Source organism: Furipterus horrens, unplaced genomic scaffold (genome assembly GCF_987537825.1).
Source record: "Furipterus horrens unplaced genomic scaffold, mFurHor1.1.pri manual_scaffold_7, whole genome shotgun sequence".
NCBI lineage: Eukaryota > Metazoa > Chordata > Mammalia > Chiroptera > Furipteridae > Furipterus > Furipterus horrens.
The window spans coordinates 80,579,447-80,605,232 of NW_028327177.1; the positions used below are offsets into that span (position 1 = coordinate 80,579,447).

Sequence of the window (25,786 nt, forward strand, 5' to 3'; positions counted from 1 at the left end):
CCCCGTTTCTCCATTACTGGTTAATCTGGGTTCACAATCTAACAAAATTAACTACTTAACAAAAGGTGTGATTAACTAGAGTAATCTATTATTGGTCTATCTCCAACTTATTTGCAAAGTTATCTAGATACATCTTCCCATTTCTCTGTGTTTGATGACAACCATCTTCCTCCTTTTGATCCCAGAGATATGTGTGAGGAACTGTGGAATTTCGTTTCCTCACCCCTTTTCCATGATTCATCTGTTAATTATCTCCTACTGGTTTGAGAGTCACTGGTTTCTTTATCCCTTACAATAGTACATACAGAACTTCAAAGGCTCTCCTCCTCCAGTGCTAAAATGGTGTTTCTAGTAATGTTTGGAACACCTGGCAATCTTATCAGACCAGGCTCAGCACTGCTGAGTTAGTAGGTAAGACATGTCTCCCTCCTGCTCCATGCCTTGGTTTACCATCTAGCATATTTATCTCTCTGTATGTAAACAATAGAGGATAGACTAATAGTGTGAGAAACGCTCACAATAAAAACTGGGACACAGGACTTGAGCAGTAAAGCGAGGCCTTTATTCACGAGTCTGCAGAGCCGGGCACACCCTCACAGCCAGGAGAATGTGCGCGCCAAGTAGACAAAGGAAACTGGTTTTATAGTCTTGGCTTCCCCACCCTGAAATTGCCACCCTAAAGTGATTATCTTCCTCACCCTAAAGTGAGAGCCATTAGCTTCCCCGCCCTAACGCAATTAGCTCCCCCTCCCCTCTCCTTCTTCCCCGTTGCTCCATTACTGGTTACTCCGGAGTTACAATCTAACACGGTTATCTAAATGCCCTTATAGTGATTTGTAGATATGCCAGTGCTGTCAACTCCCTTCTCAGAGATTCTCTAATTACATTTGCCCTTAAGACCCCTTAATTACATTTGCCCTTTGTTACTAATGACTTTTTACTGGTTTGGGAGTCACTATGTCCTTGTTTCTAACAATTGTTTATAAATATTTTGTTTGAAGTGAAATAAATCTGTTGCAGGTTTTGCTTGCACATCTCTGTTACTTTATTACTAGCAAAGGCAGTTGGCTATTTCCAATCAGAGAGTCTAAGCCAGGGAGAGAGCCTGGTGTCATCTATCAAAATATCACCACACTGAGTCAGGGTATTAGTTCTGTTAGGGATAAAGAAGCAAGCCATTGACTCTCAAACCAGTAGGAGATAATTAACAGATGAATCATGGAAAAGGGGTGAGGAAACAAGATTTGGAAGTTCCTCACACATATCTCTGGGATCAAAAGGAGGAAGATTGTTGTCACCAAACACAGAGAAATGGGAAGATGTAGCTAGATAGCTTTGCAAATAAATTGGAGATAGACCTATAACTAGATTACCCTTAGTTAATCACACCCTGAGTTAAGTGGTTAATCGCGTTAGATTGTGAACCCAGATTAACCAGTAATGGAGAAATGGGGGAGTAGGAGAGGGGAAGGGGAGCTAATTGCATTAGTATAAAACCAGTTTACCTTGTCTACTTTGCGCGCACATGCTCCTGGCTGGCAGTGCACCCGACTGCAGAGTCATGAATAAACGCCTCGCTTTGCTGCTCGAGTCCTGTGTCCCGGTGTTTGATTGTGAGCCTTTCCCACAGTTATAAGGTACAAAAATGCAGTAACAGATGCCTTTGCAAACCTCTTTATGGGACAGCAGCATTCTGTGCATGGGCCTCGGCTTCCTCCCCAGTGAAATGGGTAGGTTTAGACTAGGTGATCTCTAAGTTGCCTGTTGGTTTTTAACACCTTAAGGAGCTGTGATGTCACTGCCACTCATCAAAAGGTCTCCTAAACATAGCATTGCTGGGGGAAAGGATTTAATCTCAAAGGTTTTCATCTGTGGAGTAGTCTGGGCAAGAAAAAGGTTTCTGGGTTGATATCAAGACATGTGACCTGGAAAGAGGCTGGTGTTTCCTGTGGACTGTGTGCTCTATCCCACCATTTACTTCCTGGCTCAATGAATGCTATTTAATTGAACCTGATTGGGGGATGATAAAGGACAAAAGAGATTGAACATCATAATTTATAAACGGCAGCTACATTTACTGAGTACCATCAGGCTTTACACAGTCTCTATTTCAGTAGTTTTCAAGCTTTAATTTGCACAGGAACATTAAGGGCTTTGCATAAGGTTGGGGGTGAGGCCTGAAAATTTGCATTTGTAACGAGTTCCCAAATGATGCTGATGTGACTGATCAGGAGTTATATTTTGAAAACCACCATAGATTTCATTAAATTCTCAGATTCTTACAAGGCGAATATTACTATTTCCAGTTTACAAATGAAGACACAGATTTGCCCAAGGTCTCACAGGTAAAAAGTGGAGAGTTAAAAACTTAAGTTCTTTCTGATGCTAAATCTCATTCTTGTCCACTCCAAGGAAAAATATATGTATCTATCTATCTATATATAGCTATTTCTAATTTAATGATTATTTTTCTGTATACAATCATACACACATATATCAGTTTTTGACTCAGAAAGAAAATATCTAGCTCAAAATGTTGTCATCACTTATCTTTAGGCAATGAGACCATATGTATTCTAATGATTATTTTTGTGTTTTTCTTCATACTTTTCTTCTAAATATTATATTTTTCTCAGAGAAAAATGTTTCTTCAGTTGTTCCATTGCCACTGAATTTCTTATCTGACAGAATGATGTGACACTATATTAACATTGATATTAACAAAAAAAGAAAATATTTTTACATAACCCCTATAAACTGATTTAGTTAAATGTTACTCTTAATGTGAGTACCTTTATGCATAGATGTTGGAACCATCTTGAGGCTCAGTAAGCGAGCATTCCCCTGGTGCTATTCCTCAGATAGAAGCTCTGGCGTATTAGGATGACTCCTTCAGGAGTTTTCTCATGGAATATACAATTTTATATAATTACTTAACACATATATTATATAAACATATAATGTATTACGTCTATGTTTTCAAGCAACATGACATTATACACTGAATGAGTTATGTAATTAAGGTAGTTTATCATTACTATAATTACAATACAAGGCTTTAAAGCCGCCTGGAGCATCAGCGAGGTCGGCCCCGCCGAGCCGCGCCGCGCCCCGCCCCGCCCCGCCGGTCCAACAGCGACTCCTTGTCCCCGCCTCCGTCCCGTCGGCCCCGCCTCCGCTCCTCCGGCCCTGTCTCCACCCCCAACCCTTCTCCTACTCTTGACCCCGCCTGCCGTGGGGGTACCTGGGAAGAGGCGGAGAACAATATGGCGGATGGTGAGGAACCGTAAGTACTCGGGTCTGCAAGCGCGCCAGGCCGGGCTGGGTTGTGAGAGCGCGGCATTGGGCGGTAGCCGCCGCCACCGGGGTCCTCTCACTCCCTCGCCCCGTCCCTTCGCCCCCCATCCTCTCGCGGCGCCCAATGTGTAGCGTGATGCTGACCCTTCTTTTATTCTCTCTTTCTTTTAGGGAGAAGAAAAGAAGGAGAATAGAGGAGCTGCTGGCTGAGAAGTTAGTGCTGCCGGGAGGCGGGGGCCCTCTCCGGGGACCCCCGCCTCCCCTCACCCCAGGCCTAGGGGACCAGCCGCAGCGGGCCCGGGGGGCTGGGAGGGGGGCACCTGGAGTGCAAGCCGCGCGGTCTCGGTCCCCGCAGCAGGTCCTGTTCGGGCCCGCCTGGTGATTGACCCACAGGTCTAGCGGGACCCCCTGGCGCCCCCTCTTCCAACATCCCAGTGGTCAGGGACGAGACCTTGTGAAAAGAATCTCACTTGAACACTCGAAAGGAACACTGGGCCGTTTTTGGCTTTCCGTAGACACTGAAACAACAGTTTTAATTGTAGCCTGTGAGAACTTTAAATAATTTTTGCAAAATAATTGGCCCTTAAAGGAGAGTGTTGACTCTTCAGAGCTTATTTTGCCTATTTATTACACACCTATTTCTCACCAGATGCCTAGTTGTGTGCGGTGAGACATGTATAGAAAGTGTTTTTAATTTTTGCTCCTGCCTACGCGAGAGGGGACGAAAGTACTCTTGCGGTGGGTGTGGTGAGTTAGTAACGTCTCTACCAAATCCCAGTAGCAGTGGTTTAATCTAGGCATCGCCCTCAGAAAGTTGAATGTCAATTGCAAGAAGACTGGCGTGGCAAGCTTAATATCTTATTCCTTCCCGCCTTTAATTTCCTCTCCGTTTTTGTTTAAAATAACAGTTAAAGTTTGAATGCTTACTATATTCTCATTCTGACCATAAGTAGCTATAACAATCTATAGATGAGGTTTATGGCTGTTTATTAATCTGTCCAAGGCCACAATGCTGTTAATCATGGAACCAGATCCAGTTTATACATACTGTTAATATCAAAACCTAAGGTTTTTATTGCTAGGAAATACTTCTTGGTCCCATTTGTAAAAATGGATATTAATACATTTGAACATAGAAGTTGTGGGATTATAGGCAATTTGAAAACTAAAAGCAGTTACAACCAAGCATGAATTTTGCATACTAATATGTTAGAGTCCAGTGTTAGAACGCACTCAGTTGTGTGCTCTAAGAGATTTCTAGATGATGCCTACCTGTGGTGTAATTGTAACCTAAAACATTGTGTTTGGTGGCAATAAAAAACACCTCATAGTATTTAAAGGGATTTTTTTTTTTTTTTTAAATTGGAACCTCTTTCAGATAAAAATGTGTGGAAGTTCCTCTCATCAATAATGATATTTAAATTACATCTTTCAAACTCGGAAAGGACAGATGGGTTATATTAGATATCAAACATCACAATTCTGAAAGTGGAGTTATTTTTCTCTTACAACTGATATTTCTTGATCCAGGTGTATTGAAGGAATAAATTGGAGAACTTCACAGTGATCTTTCATAACCCATTTCTCTCTGATTAAACAACATTCTAAGTTTTATTTTGGCTTGATATAGGAAACCAGAAACACATAGACTGATTTATTTCATCAAACACATGCAGTTTTTAACTTTAAACTATAATAGCCAAGAAAAAATTTCAAAGCATAAATATAACCACATTAGGTAATTCCCTTTTTATTTGAGCAGCTCTGGTGTGGTTATCTTGTCATTTCGGAAACCATAATAGTTATAGATGTGTTTTTTTCATACTGACCTTTGCAGCTGAATTTACTGTGTTCTGTGCAGAATGGCTGTTGATGGTGGGTGTGGGGACATTGGAGACTGGGAAGGTCGCTGGAACCATGTAAAGAAGTTCCTCGAGCGATCTGGACCCTTCACACACCCTGATTTCGAACCAAGCACTGAAGTGAGAAACATTTATTTTTAAATAACTCCTCTTATAGTTTTGTTTCAAAAATAAAATGCTTTCTTTTTCACTTGCTCTTTTAATAAAAATACTAATACAACTGTGTAAATTATGTTGAAATACTTAATTGAATATTTGCAGCTGATTTTACTTGAATGGCTAATATTTGAGTCATTTTCACATTTCTCATATAATATGTTGAAGTTTTTTGAGTAAAGTAACTTTGTACTCTCTTTAGAATTCTGAGTTATACTTAACTTTGAATTTAAGTTTAAAATGATTTCTGAGAACTTCCCTTTTTAGTTTTGTTTTAAGAAATGCATTTTGATAGCAAGATAGATGTGTTTGATTAAATTTTGAAATTTAGTTTAAATGAGCATTTTAGGATTGAATATAATTGTATGTTAACAATTGTGACTGCTGTATATCAGGAATAGAGTTTTAGACAGATGGTGTTTGACTTAACGCAAGGTTCAATTAGATAAAACTATTAAAAGGTAGAAAACCATTTTCTTTATAGTACATTTTAATGTCATTTTGTATTTATAAGGAGATACTGTTTTGAAATAGAAATATGTGCTACTCCTAGAATTAAGGTACAAACTCTTGGATTCGATCAGTGTCTTATCTGAATAACTTTTATCTCCTTTAGTCTCTTTGGACAGAATTGGCAGTATTCTACCTTCCTTTTGACCCATCTTATTTTTTTGTGTTTCTGAATTTTATTTTTGCCTGAGTATTTAAGGTAATTTTGTTAAGCAATTGTTTCAGATAGTATTTCTGTTAATATACAATTTTGTAAGAATTTTATCTGTTTATTTTTTCCTTCCTGAACACCTTTTAAACACTTTGTGCACTGTTTGATCCTCCATTCTTAGGATTTTTACACTTTTCTTTTTTTAGGAAATCAGTGAAATTATGAATTTGATGCCTTCCATTCCCTTTTAAGGTTAAAAAAAAAGAAAGATAACTTTAAGTAGGCATAGTTTTTCTTTTTAGAAATAGCCTTTTAATTTCATACAATAAGAGTCAAGTTTAAAAACATTCAAATTGAAATGCTCTGAAATCAGTAGGGTTATAGAATTTCTGGTTTACATTGTTCATAAATTTCTGAATTTATTAACTAGAAAGTCTGCTCTTGATCTTCATTTGCATTTTTCATGGAAACATCAGAAACTTTTATGGCTTGTTGTATTGATGGTACTTATGTTTTTTGATAACTAAGTTTTAATATGCCTTTTTATTCTTTACAGTCTCTCCAGTTTTTGTTAGATACATGTAAAGTTCTAGTCATTGGAGCTGGTGGCTTAGGATGTGAGCTCCTGAAAAATCTGGTAATATATCTATATATACACATACACAGACACACACACACACACACACACACACATATATATATATATAAATATGTATTTTTTCTCTTATGGTAATTTTCCTTTTCTGTCATACTAGGACATTTCTTTATTATGATTATTAACCTTTTGTCTTGAGCCTTTGTTAGATAAGTTTAGCAGGTCAGATTCCAAACAGTCATGAATTCTAAAGTTCTCAACTATGAAGTCATTATAGAAATTCTTGCTTCTTCCCTGCTCTTTATCAAAGCTCTCTCTTGCAAAGCACTCATTAATTTCAAGTAACAAAACTGGTAACTCATATCTTAACAAGCAGTTTGAAAGAATTTATTAATTTTTTTGTTCCTTAAGATAACCCACTTAGATCGATTGGGCATTGGCTCATTTTATATAGAGGGAGACCTGAAGTTCTGAGAGGTTAAATGATTTACCTAACTTTTTTGGTTTGTAGTGATAGGCCTAGAATCTAATCCAGGTCATTAAGTCTTAGTCAAGTGGTCTTTTCACTGAGCAATAGGTTAATTTGTTTTTAATGAATATCATTTAAGCTAGAGGATTATTTAGTGACGCTATTGTGCATACTGGTTGGAAATCCATAATTTGTGGTTTACTTAATTGGTTTCATTGACTTGTGATAACTACGAAGTAGCTTTTAAAAAAAATATCAGTTTATTTAACAAAGATGGATAGGAGGAGAATTGATTGAGAGCTGATATATTCCAGGTTTCTCACTGGTGTGTAGAAAAGTGGAAATGCTAGATTATACTCATTGGAAATGAAGCGCATAAAAGAATCAGGTGAACAATCTAAAAAGTCAGCCATGGGGCTACAGTTTAAATATAAGCAGCCACATTAATTTTGCTAGGAAGTACTAACATACTCCTAGTGAAACTGCAAAAATTCAATACACTTCATGGTACCTAGTGCTGGTTTCTATGGGGAATTGTTGATTATCACGGTCTCTGTCCTTAATGAATTTGAAGTTTCACTGGGGAGACAGTTCTCACACAAAATAAATAGCAATATGTATGATGTACTCTGGGGGGGGTACCAAAAATAACAGTACTTTATCAGACATGCTCTAGCAGTGTGAGAACCAGAGTTTTAGAAGGGAAGGATTGCTTGACTTTCCATTTTGAAGCTGTTATGTGCAAATGAGATATATACTAATTGTAAAGGTAAAGTAATTGGAGATTAGATCTGAAGAATAGTCATCAGTAACTTTAGGAGTGGCCATGTTTTTCATTGCATTGTAATACCCTCTTACATGATAGAAGAAAACTAAGGGTTTTCAATTTTACCACTTGTTACTTTGCTTATTTCAGACATAAGTACATATGAGATACACATCTTTTTCAAAATTGATTGTAAGCTACTCCAAGGCTCATTCTGAAAAAAAGAATATGACATTAGTATTATTGATTGAGTAAATATTTATTGAGCCATATGCCAGGCAATATTTTAGTTACTAAAAATAGAGATACAGTATTAAACAATACAGACAGGTGTTTTGGGGGCTTACATTTTAGAGGAAGGAAAAAGACAAGTAAAATACATAGTTTGCTGGATGGTAATAAATGTTTCAGAGAAAGGAAAGATGAAAGATAGGTAGCCTGGTGGAAAGAGATCGGACTTAATAAAAAGGTGCTATTTGAGCAAAGAGGTGAGCAAGAACATTCTAGACAGGGAAGAGCAGGTGAAAAAGCTGTGAAGTGGGAGCATGACTGTTATATTCCAGGACAAGTAGGTCCTTATAACTAAAGCAGAATTAGGTAAGGGGGAGAGTTTTTGGAGGGGATATCAGGGAGATAATGGAAGATGGAGAGGCTTGAAATGAATATCACAAAAGGCTTTGGAGGTCACTGTAAGAAGTCGGAGAGATTTAAGCAAATGAGTTGACTTGATCTGACTTTTTACTTGGATAACTGTGGCTGATGTATTGAGAAAAGACTAAAGGAAGAATAGAGGAGAAAGCTGAGAGGGTAGTTGGAAGGTTGTTGCAGTTATCTAGACCAGAGATGACAGTTACTTGTAACAGGCTGATCACTTTGGAGGTAGTGAGAGGCAGTCAGATAGTGGATGTATTTTGAAGATGGAGTCAACAGGATTTGCTAACGGACTGGTTGTGAGACATGAGAGAAAGAGAGGAGTTAAGGATGACACCACAACGTTTTTGCCCCAAGCAACTAGAAAGATGGAGTTAGCTTTCACTGACATGAGGGGAGTGGGGGAAGGACAGATTTGGTGTGGTTGGTGAACAAGGGATGATTGAGTTTCATTTTGGAAACGGTTGAGTTTGAGATGTCTGTTGGATGATGCTCATAAGATTGTCTGAGAGCACCAGAACTAAGCATAAGAGCAATCTGTATTTCTAGCCAGTAAAGCAGGAGGAAACTGGTGAACTGGAAACCAGTTTTTAAAGTGTCAAATTTTCATGAGTGTAGTGACCAAGTAAAGAATATATTTTGAGGAATTGATCCACACAGGGCCAAATGCTTCAGATGGGTAAGGTCATTGGAGGTGGCAACACAGAGTGGAGTTCACCGGTGACTTGGACAAGAGCCATTTTCAGTGGAGTGGTGTGAGTAAACATTTGTTTAGAGTGAGCACAGGAGGGAATTGGAGAAAGCAAATAGAGACAACTCTTTTGAGGCTCTCTTGTTAACCGTAGGGGCAGAAAAATTGGGAAGTTATTGTGAGGGGATTTAATTTGATTACTTAAACTGACCAAGACCAGAAAAGCAGAATTAATAAATGTAACTTAATTTTTTTCTGTCTTTTGCTTCTGCTGGTAAATTTGAGCAGTTATTATACTGTTAGAATGCCTGGCCTTATCATTAAAACAAAGTAGTTGTTTGTTTTTCCTAGCTGTTGTGATTGCTTGTTTTTGACTCAATACTTTTAAGATAACTTTTACATGTGCAGTGTACCTATATGTGTTTGTTTATGATATGTATCTTATAATAGTTATTTCTGAATCGTGGAATGCTTAATGTTACGTAAAATAAGATAAAGCCTGTATGAACTACTTTTAACAATATTCTGAAAAAAGAATAGTGAGTACAGCTAATTAGTAAAACATAACATTAAAGCATCTAGCAGCAGCAAAGTAACAGACTTTACAGATGTGTTTATAAGATTATAAAACAACTAGAAATTTTGAGTTCTTTTTTGGGTATAGACTATTTAAAACTGAGTAATTACATATTTTTGACCTTTCCAAGAGCATAAATTTATATACTTTGTAAGTCTCTTTAACCATTAAATATGATTATGCAGAATTTATTATTGAGAATCTGTAGCTTTAGGACTACATTGAAAATAAATTTCAAATTTTTTGAATGTGAGGAAATTTCTGCTTAATTGGGTTTTTCTATTTCCACAGGCATTGTCTGGTTTTAGACAGATTCATGTTATAGACATGGATACTATAGATGTTTCCAATCTAAATAGGCAGTTTTTATTTAGGTAAGTTTTAATGTCTAAAAGAAATTTCCAAAAAGTTATATGATTTTGGGGTGGTTGTGCTCTGAAGACACAGAGTTCAGCCTTCTGGTGGTTTTGTAAGAGAACTGGACTATTAGGCTCTAGTGATATTGGGGGGGACTTGTGGGCCAAAATCTGAGTGGTAACTCTGGGACAATGAAGTTGTGATGAAGTTTGAGCTTCTTACAGAAGGGGAAAAGAAATAAAGAGTTAAGGAAAGAAAACCAGGAGCAATTGAAATGGAACATGAAATACAAAAATCATCTGGGAATGGTTTGTTAGAGATAATTTTGAAAACTGAAAGTGGAGCATATATGCAGATCTCAGAAATATTCATAGTGTCTTGTAGCATGTAGCATTTAGGGGTTTGAGTGGCTAGATGAAAGTGTCGGTTAGTTAAAGAGTTACAGATATGGAGAGATAATGAACATTTTTTCTTTCTCTAGTGATTAGGGTGCTAACAAAAAGAAATTAGTCCTGGCTATGTAGGGTAAAGTTAGGTTAGCAGAAAAGATAGGATAGGCATAAAACCTCTACTTTATCTTTGTGGAAGTTCTTAGAGTTTGAAGGATGAGTTAAACTAAGTCAGGTTAAAGAAATGTTGTTACAATGTAAACTCTACGTTTAACTTATTTTTTTCTTTATTTTTAACCCTTGATATTTCCCTTCTTTATTAGAAAAGTTTTGGCGCCCTTGCCATCTGACAAATTTTTGTCTATAAATGTTCTAAAAAAATATTACTGAATTAATTCGTTACGATAATAATGATCATGACCTTTAATTTTTGGCAGAAATAATAATGATCTTAATGATAGTTAACATGTATTGATTGCTTAAGATGTATAAAGTACTTTCTAAATAAGCTCTTTATATTACCACATTTAATCTCAGAGCAACCTTCAAGATAGATACTTATTTTCAAGGTTAAATAGGTCAAAGTGTCCTGCAAAGATGTTGTGCGTATAGGGCCATTTTATTCAAGGTGCAGTTTTTAGGTGGAGCAATCTGATTCCCTAATCGTGGAATGATAAATTAGCAATCTCCACAAAAACAATCTAGGAGTTATTTTGTTTTGGATCTACTGTGAAAGCACATAAAATCCACATCTTAAAAGACTCTTGGAAGTCTACTTTATCCTTTTTACATACCTTAAGAGCTCTGTCTATAGTAGTTGAATGCAATACTGAAATCAAGTGCCCTGATGTATGTATGCTAGAGCCTTTAATATTGTAAGTTAGAATGAAGAATAAAACTCTTATTAACAGAAGTTTTGTTGTTGTTGTTGTTTACTTATTTTATTTTTGGAGAGAGGGGAAAGGGGAAAGAGAGGGAGAGAAACATCACTGTGTGGTTGCCTCTCTCTCACACCCCCAACTGGGGACCAGACGTGCGACCTAGTCATGTGCCCTGACTGGGAATCGAACCAGCTACACTTGGCTCGCAGGCTGACGCTCAATCCACTGAGCCACAGCAGCTAGGGCAACAGAAGTTTTGAATGAAAAAAGAGTGCTTTTTTAGAGAGAAGAAAATTGACCTGTTAAAGTTTTTTTTTTTAATATTCCAATTTTAAATAAAATATTTCTAATAAGCACATTGTTTTTTTTAAAAAAAATGTTCATTAATTTAAAAGTGTTTACTCTGTGCTTAGATATGAAGAAATATACGAAGATAAGAATATGGTCATTTTCTTCCAGGTGTTCATAGACCTCTGCACATAACAAAAGTATATTGTGGAAAAGTAGTAATAAAGCATTTACTATGCATATATGAGGGAATGATTTCTGTGAGGAGAATGAGGAAATATTAAAAAAGAAGAGATAATTCATGTCCTTTCCTATCTATAGCTATGATTATTATTTAAGAGTGGTTTTTTGAGGCCTTATATTTTTAGCTTCTTGAAAGTATTGGTGAGATTTGCAATTTTAGATAATGCCTTTGGAATTAAATTATCCCTTCTTCAAAAATGTTTATGGGACACAAAATTTACTACATACTCAGGAAATAAATGAAGGTTCTTGCATCCCTAGAATGAACCTCATTGTGTGTATTTCAGCCAAGACCTACATAGTAACACCCTGAAGTTCTGGGCAGACACTTGAAAGGCTCTAGGTCTGGGATAATTTTTTTAAATTGAGAAATGCCACAATGAGAAATGGCTGGGAAACATGCCACATTTATGCTTTACGTGTGTGTGTGTATGTGTGTGTGTGCGTGTGTGTTGGGGGCGAGGGGGCGCAAACCTTCGCATTTTCACCTAAATGCTTAGAAATGTCAGTACTTGTAACTACTTCATTTGGAACATCAACAAGGGTTGACATTTAGTATTGAATGACTGTCATTACAAATACTGAGATAAAAATATTTCTTCTAAATATCCCCTAATTAAACTCATTGTGGATATTTTTATGTTTGAAATTATGTAGATCATGTAGATTTATATCATGAGTGATGATTTAAATATAATTTTTCCTGTAGGCCTAAAGATGTTGGAAGACCTAAAGCTGAAGTTGCTGCAGAATTTCTAAATGACAGAGTTCCTAATTGCAATGTAGTTCCGTATCCTTTTGACTAAAAAAAAAAGGAATTGCTTAAGTTTTGAAGTGTTTGTTTTTTTCTTTGTTATAAATGACATGTTTAACATAGAGATTACCGATAAGCCAAAAGAAAAAGAGAGAACAGCAGTAAATTATTACTGAGGTATCTTCTGATAATAGTTTGCTTGATCTTCTTCCAGTCTTAAGGTTATATAAATGTTTTGCCATAATTTTTAAATTAAGCTTCTGTAGCTAGTGCTGTCATTTATTCTGCACTGTTGCCTTTAAGTTCAGTATCAGTTGCATGCCTCCTCTACTATAGTGTAAGTTTCTAGGCTGTATCCAATTAATCTCTGTGTCTCCTTAAAATAGCAGACAGATTAGAAAGTCCGTATATTATTAACCAAATGGAAGGTGTGTCAGAGTCTATATACTTTTTTTTAAGGTTTTATTTATTTACTTTTAGAGAGAGGGGAAAGGAGGGAGAAAAAGAGGGAGAGAAACATCGATCGGTAGCCCCTCTCACACCGCCAACGGGGGACCTGGCCTACAACCCAGGCATGTACCTTGACAGGGAATCAAACCTCCGACCCCTCAGTTTGCAGGCCACACCAGCCAGGGCAAATCAATCTATTTTTATAAGAAGTAAGTTTTTAAAAAGGAGATTTACACTCTGTTGGTTTTCACATCTTTAGATCAGGGGAGCTTTTAGTATTTTATAGAAATTCAGGAGATGGGACTTGCTATGTAGAAAATCCCACAGAGTATAAAGTCAACATACAAAAATAAATTATATTTCTCTGTAGTGGTGGTGAACATGTGGAAACAAATTTAAAATACAACACCATGTACAACCACTAAAAAAAACCTTAGGTGTAAATAAAATAAGAATGGGATTTCTATGCTGAAAACTGCAAAATGCTGATGAAAGAAATTGAAGAGGACCCGAATAAATGGAGAGATAGTCCTTGTTCAAAAACTGGATAGTTCAACATAGTAAAGATGTCACTTATCTCCAAATTTGTATCCAAGTTTCCACCAAAACAGCAGGACATGTTTTTGTCAACACAAACAAGATTATTCTAAAACTGATAAAAACAAATGAATACCTAAAATAATGCTGAAAAAGAATAAAGTGGGAGGAGTTACTATCTAATTTCAAGACATTATGTAGCTACAATACTCGAGACTGTGTGGTATTGCCAGAGAGAAAGATTAGAACGAAGTAGAGAAGCCAGAAATAGCCCCATGCAAATATGGCCAATTGATATTTGACAAAGGTGCACGAACAAGTCAATGAGGAAAGGATAATCTTCAACAAATTGTGGTAGAGCCATTGGATATCTGTAGGTAAAATGAATCGACTTAAACCTCAAAATTACAAGAAATAACTCAAAATGGATCATAGGTTAAGTGTCAAGTGTAAAACTAAAACTTTCGAAGATAACATAGGAGAAAATCTTTGGGATCTAGTGTTTGGTGAAGTATCCTTTGGCCACATTAAAAGCGTGAAACATAAAAGAGAAAAATGAATAAATTGAACTTCACCAAAATTAAAAACTTGCGTTGTGAAGGCCTCTGTTAAGAGAATGAAAAGACAAGCTGCAAATTGGAAAATAAAAAGCAGATATCTGACAAAGGACTCGTATCTAGAATATATGAAGAACTTTCAAAGCTCAGTAATAAAGATAATGCAATTGGAAAATGGACAAAATTATGAAGGGACATTTCACCAAAAAAGATGGCAAGAAGAAGCACATGAAAAGATGTTCAACATCACTAGCTATAAGAGGAATCCAAATTATGACCACACTAAGATATTACCGCTTATTAGATTAGCTAAAATAAAAAACTATAATCATAGCAAATGCTGGCAAAGTTACGGAAAAACTGGATCACTCCTTGCTGATGGGAAATGTAAAATACTGCCATCTGAAAAGTAGTTTTGACTGTTTTCTTTTCAGAGAGAAAAAGACATTCATTTGTTGTTCCACTTACTGATGCATTCATTGGTTGATTTTTATATGTGCCCTGACAGGGATTGAACCTGCAATTTTGCCATATTGGGACAACACTGTAAACAACTGAGCTACCTGGCCAAGACTGTTTCTTAAAAATCTAAACATATACTTTGCATATCACCGAGCAGTTTCATTCCTGGGCATTTATTCCAGAGAAATGAATGCTGAAGTCTGCATAAAAACTTGTTCATTATTGTTTATAACAGCTTCATTTGTAGTAGCCCCACACTGGAAACATCCAAAACATCAGTCAGTAGGTGAATTGTTTAACTGCGATACAGCCATACTATGGAATAATAATGCGCAATAAAAATGCACCAGATAATGAAATGTTAACAGCTTCGATGAGTATTAAGGGAATTATGCTGTATGAAAAATGCCAGTCTCAAAAGGTCATACATTGTATGATTTTACTTACATAACATTCCTCAAATGACATAATGGAGAACAAATCAGTAATTGCCAGAAGTTAGGCATGGTGGGGGGAGGGAAGGTGTCGTGACTCAAAAATAGCAGGAGGGAGATCTTTGTGCTTATTGATGTTGTTTGTCTAGGCTGGTAGTTACACAAATCTACATGTGTTTAAATGACAGAATGAGACACTTGTACTAATGTCACATTCGTAGTTTTGATATACTAATGTAAGATATAACCATTGGGGGAAACCTGGTGAAAAAGAGAGGACTTCTCTGCATTATCTTTACAACTCCCTGTGAATCTGTATTTTCAAAATAAAAATTATAAAGATGCAGATACAGGCCCGTTAGGGAGGAAGGGAAAAATAACACTGTGTTTATCCCCATTATTTATATCTGGGAAACGGTATTTTATAGAAATCCAGGAGATGGTATTTCTTGGTCTGCTTCCTTGGGTCCCTCCTCTACTGTTGTTCCTCCATTGTTTGCTGGGGTTCTCTTGACCTTTCTGTTCTAGTTGCATTTTATGTCCCCTGTTTGCCTAGCTTGAAAAGGAATAGAGGTCTAAATGGCTGAGGGCTAGTACTGAATTTATTTTTCAAAGCTTTATTTACAGGCCAGGATAAAAAAATCTAGGGAAATCATATATTGTTCTTTTTTTCTATTTTGCTTTTAAAATACATACAAGTATAATGGATCATTTATTGTAATTTTAGAACAGTATAATTTATATATCATTAAATTGTTCCGTTAGAAAAATTTAACTGCTTTGCACACATATGTGCTATTAAAATATTAAAATGCTATGATTGATTCTTACCCAGCCAGTTTTTAATGGGATTCCTTTCTCAGCCTCCAGGCAGGGGAAGACTGCTCATAGGGCTTGGTTAGATTGAAGAAAGAGGCTTGAAAAACTGAATAAATGAGAGAAAATTCATATGTCTCATCACCCCCACCCCCCAGAAAATCAACAGCAAATCATTGGCAACTTAAGTTGTTTTTGGAAACTTAGGAGTTTTTTGTTTTGTTTTGTTTTTAGTTAGCTTTGCAGTAACTCTTAAAATGATGCCGCTCAGTAGGAACTCTGATGTGCTTGTTCCCTTCACTCAGAAAATGTTTATTGCCTCTTGGCTTGATGCTGATTGTGGACAATACACACATTCTGCTTTCCCAGGCTCACGATTTTATATGAAAGAGCAAAGAGTATAATGGAGTCATAAATACTAAGTAGTTAGGGGGAGGAGTGTCAGAAAAGAGGTTTTGTCAGGAAGTGGGTTGTGTTTATTTTGTCAGATTCCTTGAATTCCACTACTTTGAATATTTATGACCTATTTCTTGTTTTAAATATATATAAGTTTTTCCTTATGGTACTGTCACATAACAGCAGCTCAGTTTCCTTTACTCATATTCAGACATTTCAACAAGATCCAGGATTTTAATGACACTTTCTATCGACGTAAGTTGTTCACTTGAAATTAAATTCTCACTATTTTTTAGTTGCTAGCTATTTGAAGGCTGTTCAGTTTTTTTCATCTCTTGGTGTTGGCTTTTCAGTAAGGCTTCTGACAGATTGAAAAGACAGTACTGGTATTTTAAATCTCAGTTGATACCATTACCTGCATTTTTCTATGCTGACTTAAGGGTTATTCAGGGATTAGGTGTGTGTGTGTGTGTGTGTGATAATAAAATGTTTTTTGTGTGTGTTTTCTTAGAAGGTGTAAATTATGTTGTACCATGGTATTTAAATAAACTAAACTTGCATGCTTTTTCTCGTAGAATTTCATATAATTGTATGCGGACTGGACTCTATTGTAGCCAGGAGATGGATAAATGGCATGCTGGTAAAGACTTCTTCCTGTTGCTCTTAATACACTGAAAATTAGAATTGCATATCATATTTTTGAAAAATCAAGAGTTTATTTAATTTCAGTTAAGTTCATATACTTCATTGTTTATTGCTAGTCATTAATTTTCAGGTGAGACCCAAGATTGTTAATATTGTCTCCCTTGATTTGATATATTAGTACTCAGTCATGCTATTGACTTGTGGAATTACTTGACAGTATGCTTTTTCTTTTGAATTCTTGTCCCCTTCTCCTCTTAAACCCTTCAAATAATTTTCCTAGATATCTCTTCTAAATTATGAAGATGGCGTATTAGATCCAAGCTCCATTGTTCCTTTGATAGATGGGGGGACAGAAGGTTTTAAAGGAAATGCCCGGGTGATTCTGCCTGGAATGACTGCTTGTATTGAATGCACACTGGAACTTTATCCACCACAGGTAACCCCCAAAACACCTGCATTTGTTTTATAGTTTCTTGGGATGGAATTAGCGTTGAAATACTAAGTCTATTTAATATTTAGGATTTTTAATTAGGGGTAACCATATTTATAAAATCATGCTAAGAAGAAAAACGATAAAATAGGAAATTCTGTTCTATTTGAGGGAAGGTACAGACTGAATATCATACTTTTGATACTATTGTTTTTATATTTATTTGTATTTTTTATTTGGAGAGTAGGGATCAAGGGATCAATTTAAAAACTGTTAGATAGGGCTATAATCTGTTTTCTTTGGTCTTTGCCTGTGATTGTTTCAGGATTGGAGGGATGAGAGTGACCCAAAGATGGGAGTCTTTAATCTACATACCTACTTTAAAGGACAGCTGGAATTTTGATTTATAACTATAAATAATTTTATGAGTATTTACTTGAAATTAATTTAACTGAATTTGCTTTTGTTTTATACCTTCAGATTTAAATCAGGTAAAGGTAACAAAGTGCTCATATTTGAGAAATTATTCAGAATTTTTTCTTTCTCACAGTCTAACAAAGTTAAACTTATATAGGGTAAACCTAATTTATAGGTAGATCAACCTCAGTGAAGTGAGACAGATGCTTTCAGAAATATTAATGGTGTAAAAGTTTTGTGTCTATAGGTGGAAGGCTAAGATGAATTATAACAAACTGCTACAAACTAGATCATAACTAGAAGTTACATTTTAAAATTATTCATTATTTTAAATCTACTAAAAATGGCAAACTGTGGTTTTAGGTTAATTTTCCCATGTGCACCATTGCATCTATGCCCAGGCTACCAGAACACTGTATTGAGTATGTAAGGATATTGCAGTGGCCTAAGGATCAACCTTTTGGAGGTAATGAACCTAATTTCATAACCTAGAATTACATAGAATATTTATTTTGTCTCTATTATTCACTTGGATAATTATATTAAAAACAAGTTGATTCATGTTTATATGTTTCTGTCTTCCTCTTCTTTTTTTCCCCTAACAGAAGGGGTTCCATTAGATGGAGATGATCCTGATCATATTCAGTGGATTTTCCAAAAATCCTTAGAGAGAGCATCACAATATAATATTAGGGGTGTTACATATAGACTCACTCAAGGTGAGTTTGTGAATTGTCATGAATGGTGATCTTGGGATGATCCTATTTTTATTGGCTGGAATGCTTTGGAGGAAATAATTGATAAGTCATTTTAGATAGTACCATCCATTTGTAGTTCAGTAAAGGTACCATGAATATAGTAGTTTTCAAGTACCCCATAGTTGGTAGGAGGTAAATGAGGGCAGCAGAATCCATACTACTACTTAGCTAGGAGGACTTTAATAAAATCATTGAATCTTATTTACTTATTGGAAGAGACCTTAATGCATCCAAGTTGACTCATGCACTTTATCTTTCATTGAAGAGCAATTTATTACCTCCTGGGGCATCTCTTCCACATTTGGACAAGACTGTTAGACATTTATTCTATATATTGAGCAAAAATCTCCACCTTTAGTTTGGTCTGAGTATTGTCCCAGGTATACCATATATGTATAAATCTTAATTCCCTTTTAAGTAATAGCACTTAAAATATTGAGAACAGTGAGCACATTCCCTCCAAATATTTATCACCACCATGAACTTCCCTAATTCCTTTCACTGTTTGACATGTTGTATGACTTTTAAGTCCCCATTATGTTATTCTTCTCTTACCATATTTCAGTTATCCATACTTCCCTTAACATGGTTAGAATACAGCATGGAATATCTAAAATATTCTTATTTTAGATAATAGCCTTTGGATAACTCTGATAGTTGATATAGTCTTAAGGAGAGCAGGGTGTTTTTTTTTTGTTGTTGTTTTTTGGTTACATTGATCCTATGCTTTTAACTTCGAGGTAATTGTCCACTAAAATCTAGAAGTCCTCTCCACATATGCAGTTGCTGAGCTGCATCTGCCTGTTACTGAAATGGTAGTTTGGGGAGTGGTAGTTTTGTTATTTTTGTACTCAAGTATAGGTCCTTACAAATTTTATTCTTAAATTCAACCTGCTGTTCTATTATATATTCTTTTATGCCTGCCAGCCTATCTGTTCTTTCAGCTTCATTTCACCTGTTGTTGTTGTTGTTTTTAAAGATTTTATTTACTTACTTTTAGAGAGAGGGAAGAGGAGGGAGAAAGAAAGGGAGAGAAGCATCAGTGTGTGGTTGCCTCTCACATGCCCCTAACTGGGGACCTGGCCCAACCCATGCATGTGCCCTGACTGGGAATCGAACTGGTGACCCTTTGGTTCGCAGACTGGCCCTCAATCCACTGCGCCACACCAGCCAGGGCTCACCTGTTGTTTTGATAATCATATCCTTTATATCTTTTCCACATAATTTAAAAATTTAACAAGACTGAACTGGCAGAGAATTGACATCTGAATCATACTTCTGATCTGGCCCTTAATTTTAGATTTTATCTCATTTTATTGATTATACCTTTTTAAATACTTCATATTTCTTTGTCTTGTTCACAAGGAGGTCATGAAAGGCCATTCCAGATGTCCTACTACTTAAGTTGCCAAGCTAGTCATAGTAACTAAATGAGACTAGTCCGACATGTCATGTCTCAATGAACAATCAATCTTGGTGATCAGTGCTTTCTAATCTAGGCATTCATAGTTCATCCTTTATAGAATTTTGTTCAAGATCGTCACCAAGTGACCAAGAAAGAACTTTGCCTTCATTTTAAAAACCTGCTATTTTGCTTCTGTGATTTCCTTATATTTACTGATGTTCTAGTTATGTCATTTGAAAATCCCACTCTTACACACTCCCTGTTGCTCCCTGTACTCCCCCCATTCTGACCTGCTTTGTGCACCTTGAATATACCAAGTTCATTCCTATCTTAGAGCTCAAACACTCCTAATCCTTATATCTGAACTGTTCTTCCTTGGGTCCCCTCAAATCAGGCTGCTTATCCCTCAGGTATCAACTTAACCAGTTCTCATTATTCAACTGAAAATGACTTCCTAGCCATTCACTATTTTACCTTTTTATAATTGCTTAAAACTAATGGTGATCTACCTCTTTATGCAAGGAATATTTCATACTTACACTCTCATATATCTCTGCTCTGGGGCCTTTTCCCTTGCTGTTTACCCTGGAGAAATGCTCTTTCCATAGGTTTTTGCATGGTTGGGTCTTTCTCATGGTTTAGGTTTCAGCTCAAATTATTGCCTCCTCAAAGAGGTCTTCCCTGACCTTCCTAGCAGTTCAACTCTTAACACATACTTTGTTTTACTTTCTTCATAGAACTCTTCAGTATCTGAAATTTTCTAATGTACTTACTTGAGTGTTATCTCCCACACCAGAATGAAAGCTCTATAAGAGCAGATAGTTTGGTTTTTTTTGCATAACACCTAGAACAGTGTCTGGCATATGGTAAACATTTGTTAATTTGTCTGAATTAACAAATGAATTCAGTTTGTCCTGATCAGAGATGGAAACTTATTTCTATATAGAGTCTCATCATCTTTCCATATTTTTGAGCAGGGTATATGCTTTGCAGCCTTACAATTGAGGGCCTTGACAAGGAGTACAGAAGCAAAATGAGAAGTGAAGTTCAGCTTTATTGAGGGATGGGGGTACAGGGAGTCTATCATTTTGGCAGTGCTCTTATTGGGCAGTGTTCTCTCTACTTCCCATGGTTTTTGACTACCTGTTCCTCCTTTCAGTACATCTTACTATATGTGGCTCACTGAAGAACATGAAGTTTAACCATCATGAAGTTAGCTCCTCCTGTTTCTCCTGCTCTGAAATATATGTAATCATATGGTCATAATTAACTTTTTAAAAACAGCTTCCCAGACTTAACTTCCTTTCATGTCTTCTTAGATACCTGCCTTTTTACTGAAGTTTTTGAAATCTGCCTATACCAGAAGTCACATCTTTCAGTGTTCCCTCACACTCTTAAGATAATTAATATGGCTATTTTCCTTTGAAGTTTTTTATTTTCTAAAATAAACAATTTAAATATAGTTATAATTTAGAATATTTTGTACTTAAAAATTATTTAAGGTATTGTAGGGGGAAGGTAGTTATAAGGGGGATCAATCAGTGGTAATGAAAATAATACAATAAAAAATACTCGAAAAAAACAAAACCCCAAATTGTTTAAGGTGGAGCTTTGTTCATTCATAATGTGAATACTGATATAAAAAAGTAGGGTAGAAATAGAGGGGTATGTTTACCATTTTGTGTATTGCAAGTTATAGATTGAAATGAACATAGTAAGGTGGAGCCTTTTTTTTTTTTTGGTTGTAAAGTTTTGTCATTCAAATGGCTGAAATTATATGAGGAAAAATTAGGTAACTCTTATTCTTTGTACTTTACTCAAACCTTACTGAATATGGCATTATATAATGTATCAGTTAAGATTATGTACTTTGGGACAATCAGGGTTGCAGTTGTGATTTAATTTCTCTCAACCTCATTTTCCTTGTCTTTAAAATCAGAGTAATAAGACTAACTTAAGGATGTTGTGAAAACTCAGTGTATTTGATTTTTCACCTTGTGCCTGGAACACAATAAACACTTAATTGTTAGCTATTATATTATGGTCTCATCTTTATATGAAGCTTAGGAAACAGTTTACTTTTCTTTGCTACTTTAACTACCTTAAGATTCCGAACATGCTACAGCATGATGGGAATGTGGAAGAAGGTTGCTTCATGGTTAAACAGAACTCCATTTTATGACTTGAAAGCCTGATAAATCTGTGGAAAATGATATTTAATAAATCATGTTGTCTAACTTTACCTACTTTTTAAAAGAAATGATCATGTTTTAATTAGTATATTTTTTCAGGGGTAGTGAAACGAATCATTCCTGCAGTAGCTTCTACAAATGCAGTCATTGCAGGTGAGGAAAAAAGGCCATTATTAACTTTTTTCCTTTAGTTTTTGACTCAGTATCTAAATTGACATTTTTGCAGCTACTTGATATCAGAAAACTGGTGTTATAGGAATCTGGTATCTTCTTGGGTGGATGGTATAATTAAGCTGTTCAACAAAGGATAAGCTATTTCATATCACAAAGTGCTCCATAGTAAGCAAACTTTTTCATACCATTTTTTTTTAAATAACTGTAACAGGCTGCTCATTAATCTGAAGAAGAGAAAGGAAAACATGTACTGTTAATTTATCACATAGATTATACAAAACAAATATAAAATTTATTATTTTTTCAGTTTAAAAAAAATAAGTATATATATTAATCTATTTTTAATCAATAGCCTGTAAATTTATCTGTTCTGATTTACAACTGACTTCTAACAGACTTCTAATTTTAAATGTCTAATTTTCATTGAGCTAAAGCACCTTTATTGTCTCCCCCTTTCAGCTGTATGTGCTACTGAGGTTTTTAAAATAGCCACAAGGTAATGGGATTTATTTTTAATATGTATATAAATCTCTGTTTTGTCCTGGCTCAGTTATATAAGTAATGGACATTTTTTCATTACAGTGCATATATTCCCCTTAATAATTACTTGGTATTCAATGATGTAGATGGACTGTACACATACACATTTGAAGCAGAGAGAAAGGTAAGTAGTAGTGTACTAATGAAAAGTTTTTTGATCATGCATAGTTTGATTTTTAAATATTATTGGTTAGGAATAGAAATAAAATAGGTCATACCTTAAGTATTTTTGAATTTCCAGAACCCTATTCACTATTATATCTTTTGTAGTATAGTCTGAAATAAATGCTATATAGCAAAATGATTTAGGAAAAATGGCCTGTTACGAAATGCATAGGTTTTAAAGTATTTGTTCAATATACATGGTTATAAAACAATTTCATTTTTATTTCATTATTATAAAGAGGCTGTTATCAGTGCATGTGCTGCTGTGATTTATTGTTTTATATATGTAGGAAAACTGCCCAGCTTGTAGCCAACTTCCACAAAATATTCAGTTTTCTCCATCAGCTAAACTACAGGAAGTTTTGGATTATCTAACCAATAGTGCTTCTCTGTAAGTGTTCTGCACTTCTGTTATATTGTAGAAATAACTTCTGAGATTTTAAAACTTTAAAAACTAGAATTTTTTTTTTAAGGTTATCTTTGCTTTTTTTTTCCCTCATACTTATATTTAGGCAGATGAAATCTCCAGCTATCACAGCCACGTTAGAGGGAAAAAATAGAACACTTTACTTACAGGTGATAAGTATTCAGTTTTTATTTCTTTCACAATTATGTTAAAAGTTTATTTTCATTTAATGTGTTTACATTAAAATAATTTTGCTTTCTAGTCAATAACTTCTATTGAAGAACGAACAAGGCCAAATCTCTCCAAGACATTGAAAGGTATTTTAAATGAATATATTTACTAATCAACTTTTTTTTGGTTAAAGTAACAAATCCTTTTAGATTTGCTCTTAATACCCTCAAATGATATCATCATAATTACTTATATTTTTAGAAATAATAATAGAGTTACTCTTTTACTAGAATATATAAACATTTCCAAACAATCAAAATATTGCCTTGATTAAAGAGAATTTGATCCATCTCAACCATAATATTCTATAGTTTGTGTATCTCTCTGTTGTCATTTTTGAGTTTTTTTGTTTCTTTTGTGTGGATTAATTATACTTTTTCTGTTTTAGAATTGGGACTTGTTGATGGGCAAGAACTGGCAGTTGCTGATGTCACCACACCACAGACTGTACTATTCAAACTTCATTTTACTTCTTAAGGAAAATAAATCTGCACATAACAGAAACTTTATGGAAATCTTATACTTTGTCAATGCTAAAAAAATTTAACTGATTCATTTTTAGCATTAGTGTTGCTGGAATTTGACTTCTTTTGTTTAAATATAATAACCCACTTTTTTAAGACAGAATTTGGAGTTGGTGCTTGCAAGTATTTTCATTAATATGGGAAATGACGCCTGGTGAGAGAGATTATGAACAATTGCATTGCTTCTTTTAGAGGAGGCAAACACACTTCTGTGTGAATTTTGTTATTATGGTCAAAGAATGCATTCCTCAGTTTTCATTTGCGCACCCCCATATAGAAAAGGTGTCCCTTTAAAGAAAATAAGAAATTTAAGTTTTAAATAACATTAAATGTTATACCTTGAAATCTAGAGCATATTGAACATAGACTACATCTTGCTTGTTTAATATTCTTTTAATTGAGGCTGTCCAAATGAATTAATTTTTGCAAAGTTTACTATGTCCATAATAATTTGTAAATGGTGTTAGAACTGAATACCTGTGCATGGAAATGGGAAATATTTTCATGTGTTTACTTGCAGTGCTATAGAGGCCAATATGCACAACATTAAAGCCAAGACATGGATGTTCAAAAGAATTTAATGTTTAAACAGTTATCACTGATGCTTTTGCACTATTTATTAATAAAATCATATATTGTCTGCTTTTCTCACTGAAAATTCTAAAAACATATTAAGGATAGTACTGTAGTATTGTAGGAATAATTTTTTAATGTGTAGCAAAATTACTAATATAAAATTTTTATGTCACTGAATTAATCCTTTTGCCACAGTAAATATCTCGTTTTAATTTAATTTGCTCGAACATAATACTGTAATGAAAATGGAATAGCTATATTTTTATATTAAGGTCCCTTAAAAAAATGCCTCCTCCCCAACTACACACACACACACACACACACACACACACACACACACACAGTCTTAAAATAGAATCAAGTGTAAGTACTGAAAAATGATTTTAGTATTTCAGTGTGGGAACATGTAGTATGTGTTCTCACTGTCTTTGACTTAGGTGGCAGTTTTCTATTCAGAAGCTTTGTAGTTACATATCACTGGCTTAAATTTTTATTAATTCTAGCTCCATGTTGACAATTTATTTCATTATAAAAGCATGTGGTAAATTTCTCTACTTAAAAAATTACAGATTCAGTATAAATTTTTGAAAGTAAAGGCACTAACATTTAGCACTTCCGTTATACAAATACAATAATAATTCTCAAAGTAGACTTGTGAGAAGGTGATAATATTACCATCTGAAAGCTGAATAAATAGTTTTAGAAAGTTCAGGTCATTTATCCAAAACTGTACAAGTAAAAGTCTTGGAAGAGAGATTTTTAAAGAAAACTAGTTCTTTATGGTTCACTTGCTTCCTTGCAGTGGGGTAAAATCCTCAAATATAGGGAACAAACAGGTAAGGTAAATAACCACAGCAAGGGATGGTGTAATAAGAGAGTGTAATTTTAGTTAGCGGGGTCTGTGACAAACTGGATTAAAAGTATTTGTCAAAAGGGGCAACCACTCCAGCTTAGTCTTCCATGTTGGTATCCTTATTTTTCAAAATCAACTGGAAACTTGGATTTTTATATGAAATCTGGCTTTTAAATGTTGG

General features: G+C 35.1%; 1 protein-coding gene across 2 annotated transcripts; it reads left to right on the forward strand.

Moving 5' to 3' along the window:
* Nucleotides 1–3,230: 3,230 nt before the first annotated feature.
* UBA3 (ubiquitin like modifier activating enzyme 3) lies at nucleotides 3,231–24,279 on the forward strand. Of its 2 annotated transcripts, XM_090283850.1 has the most exons (18): nucleotides 3,233–3,286; nucleotides 3,469–3,510; nucleotides 5,159–5,279; nucleotides 6,533–6,613; nucleotides 10,017–10,099; nucleotides 12,593–12,673; nucleotides 16,501–16,544; nucleotides 16,865–16,929; nucleotides 17,215–17,370; nucleotides 18,145–18,247; nucleotides 18,387–18,500; nucleotides 22,236–22,289; nucleotides 22,770–22,806; nucleotides 22,893–22,974; nucleotides 23,306–23,406; nucleotides 23,528–23,591; nucleotides 23,684–23,738; nucleotides 24,041–24,279. In XM_090283850.1, exons 1-18 carry the CDS (start codon nucleotides 3,267–3,269, stop codon nucleotides 24,127–24,129), a joined length of 1,392 nt encoding a protein of 463 aa, XP_090139976.1. In that variant the 5' UTR covers nucleotides 3,233–3,266; the 3' UTR covers nucleotides 24,130–24,279. The 2 variants fall into 2 exon arrangements, with proteins under 2 accessions (XP_090139977.1, XP_090139976.1); XM_090283851.1 differs by lacking the exon at nucleotides 3,469–3,510 and having other exon boundaries at nucleotides 3,231–3,286.
* The last annotated feature ends 1,507 nt before the right edge of the window (nucleotides 24,280–25,786 follow it).

Bases quoted from the DNA above. Each gene is read 5' to 3' on its own strand.
- UBA3 (XM_090283850.1), top strand. From the start codon at position 3,267: ATGGCGGATGGTGAGGAACC. The intron at 3,511-5,158 runs GTTAGTGCTGCC...TGTTCTGTGCAG, and splicing joins GAGGAGCTGCTGGCTGAGAA to AATGGCTGTTGATGGTGGGT. The intron at 10,100-12,592 runs GTAAGTTTTAAT...TTTTTCCTGTAG, and splicing joins AATAGGCAGTTTTTATTTAG to GCCTAAAGATGTTGGAAGAC.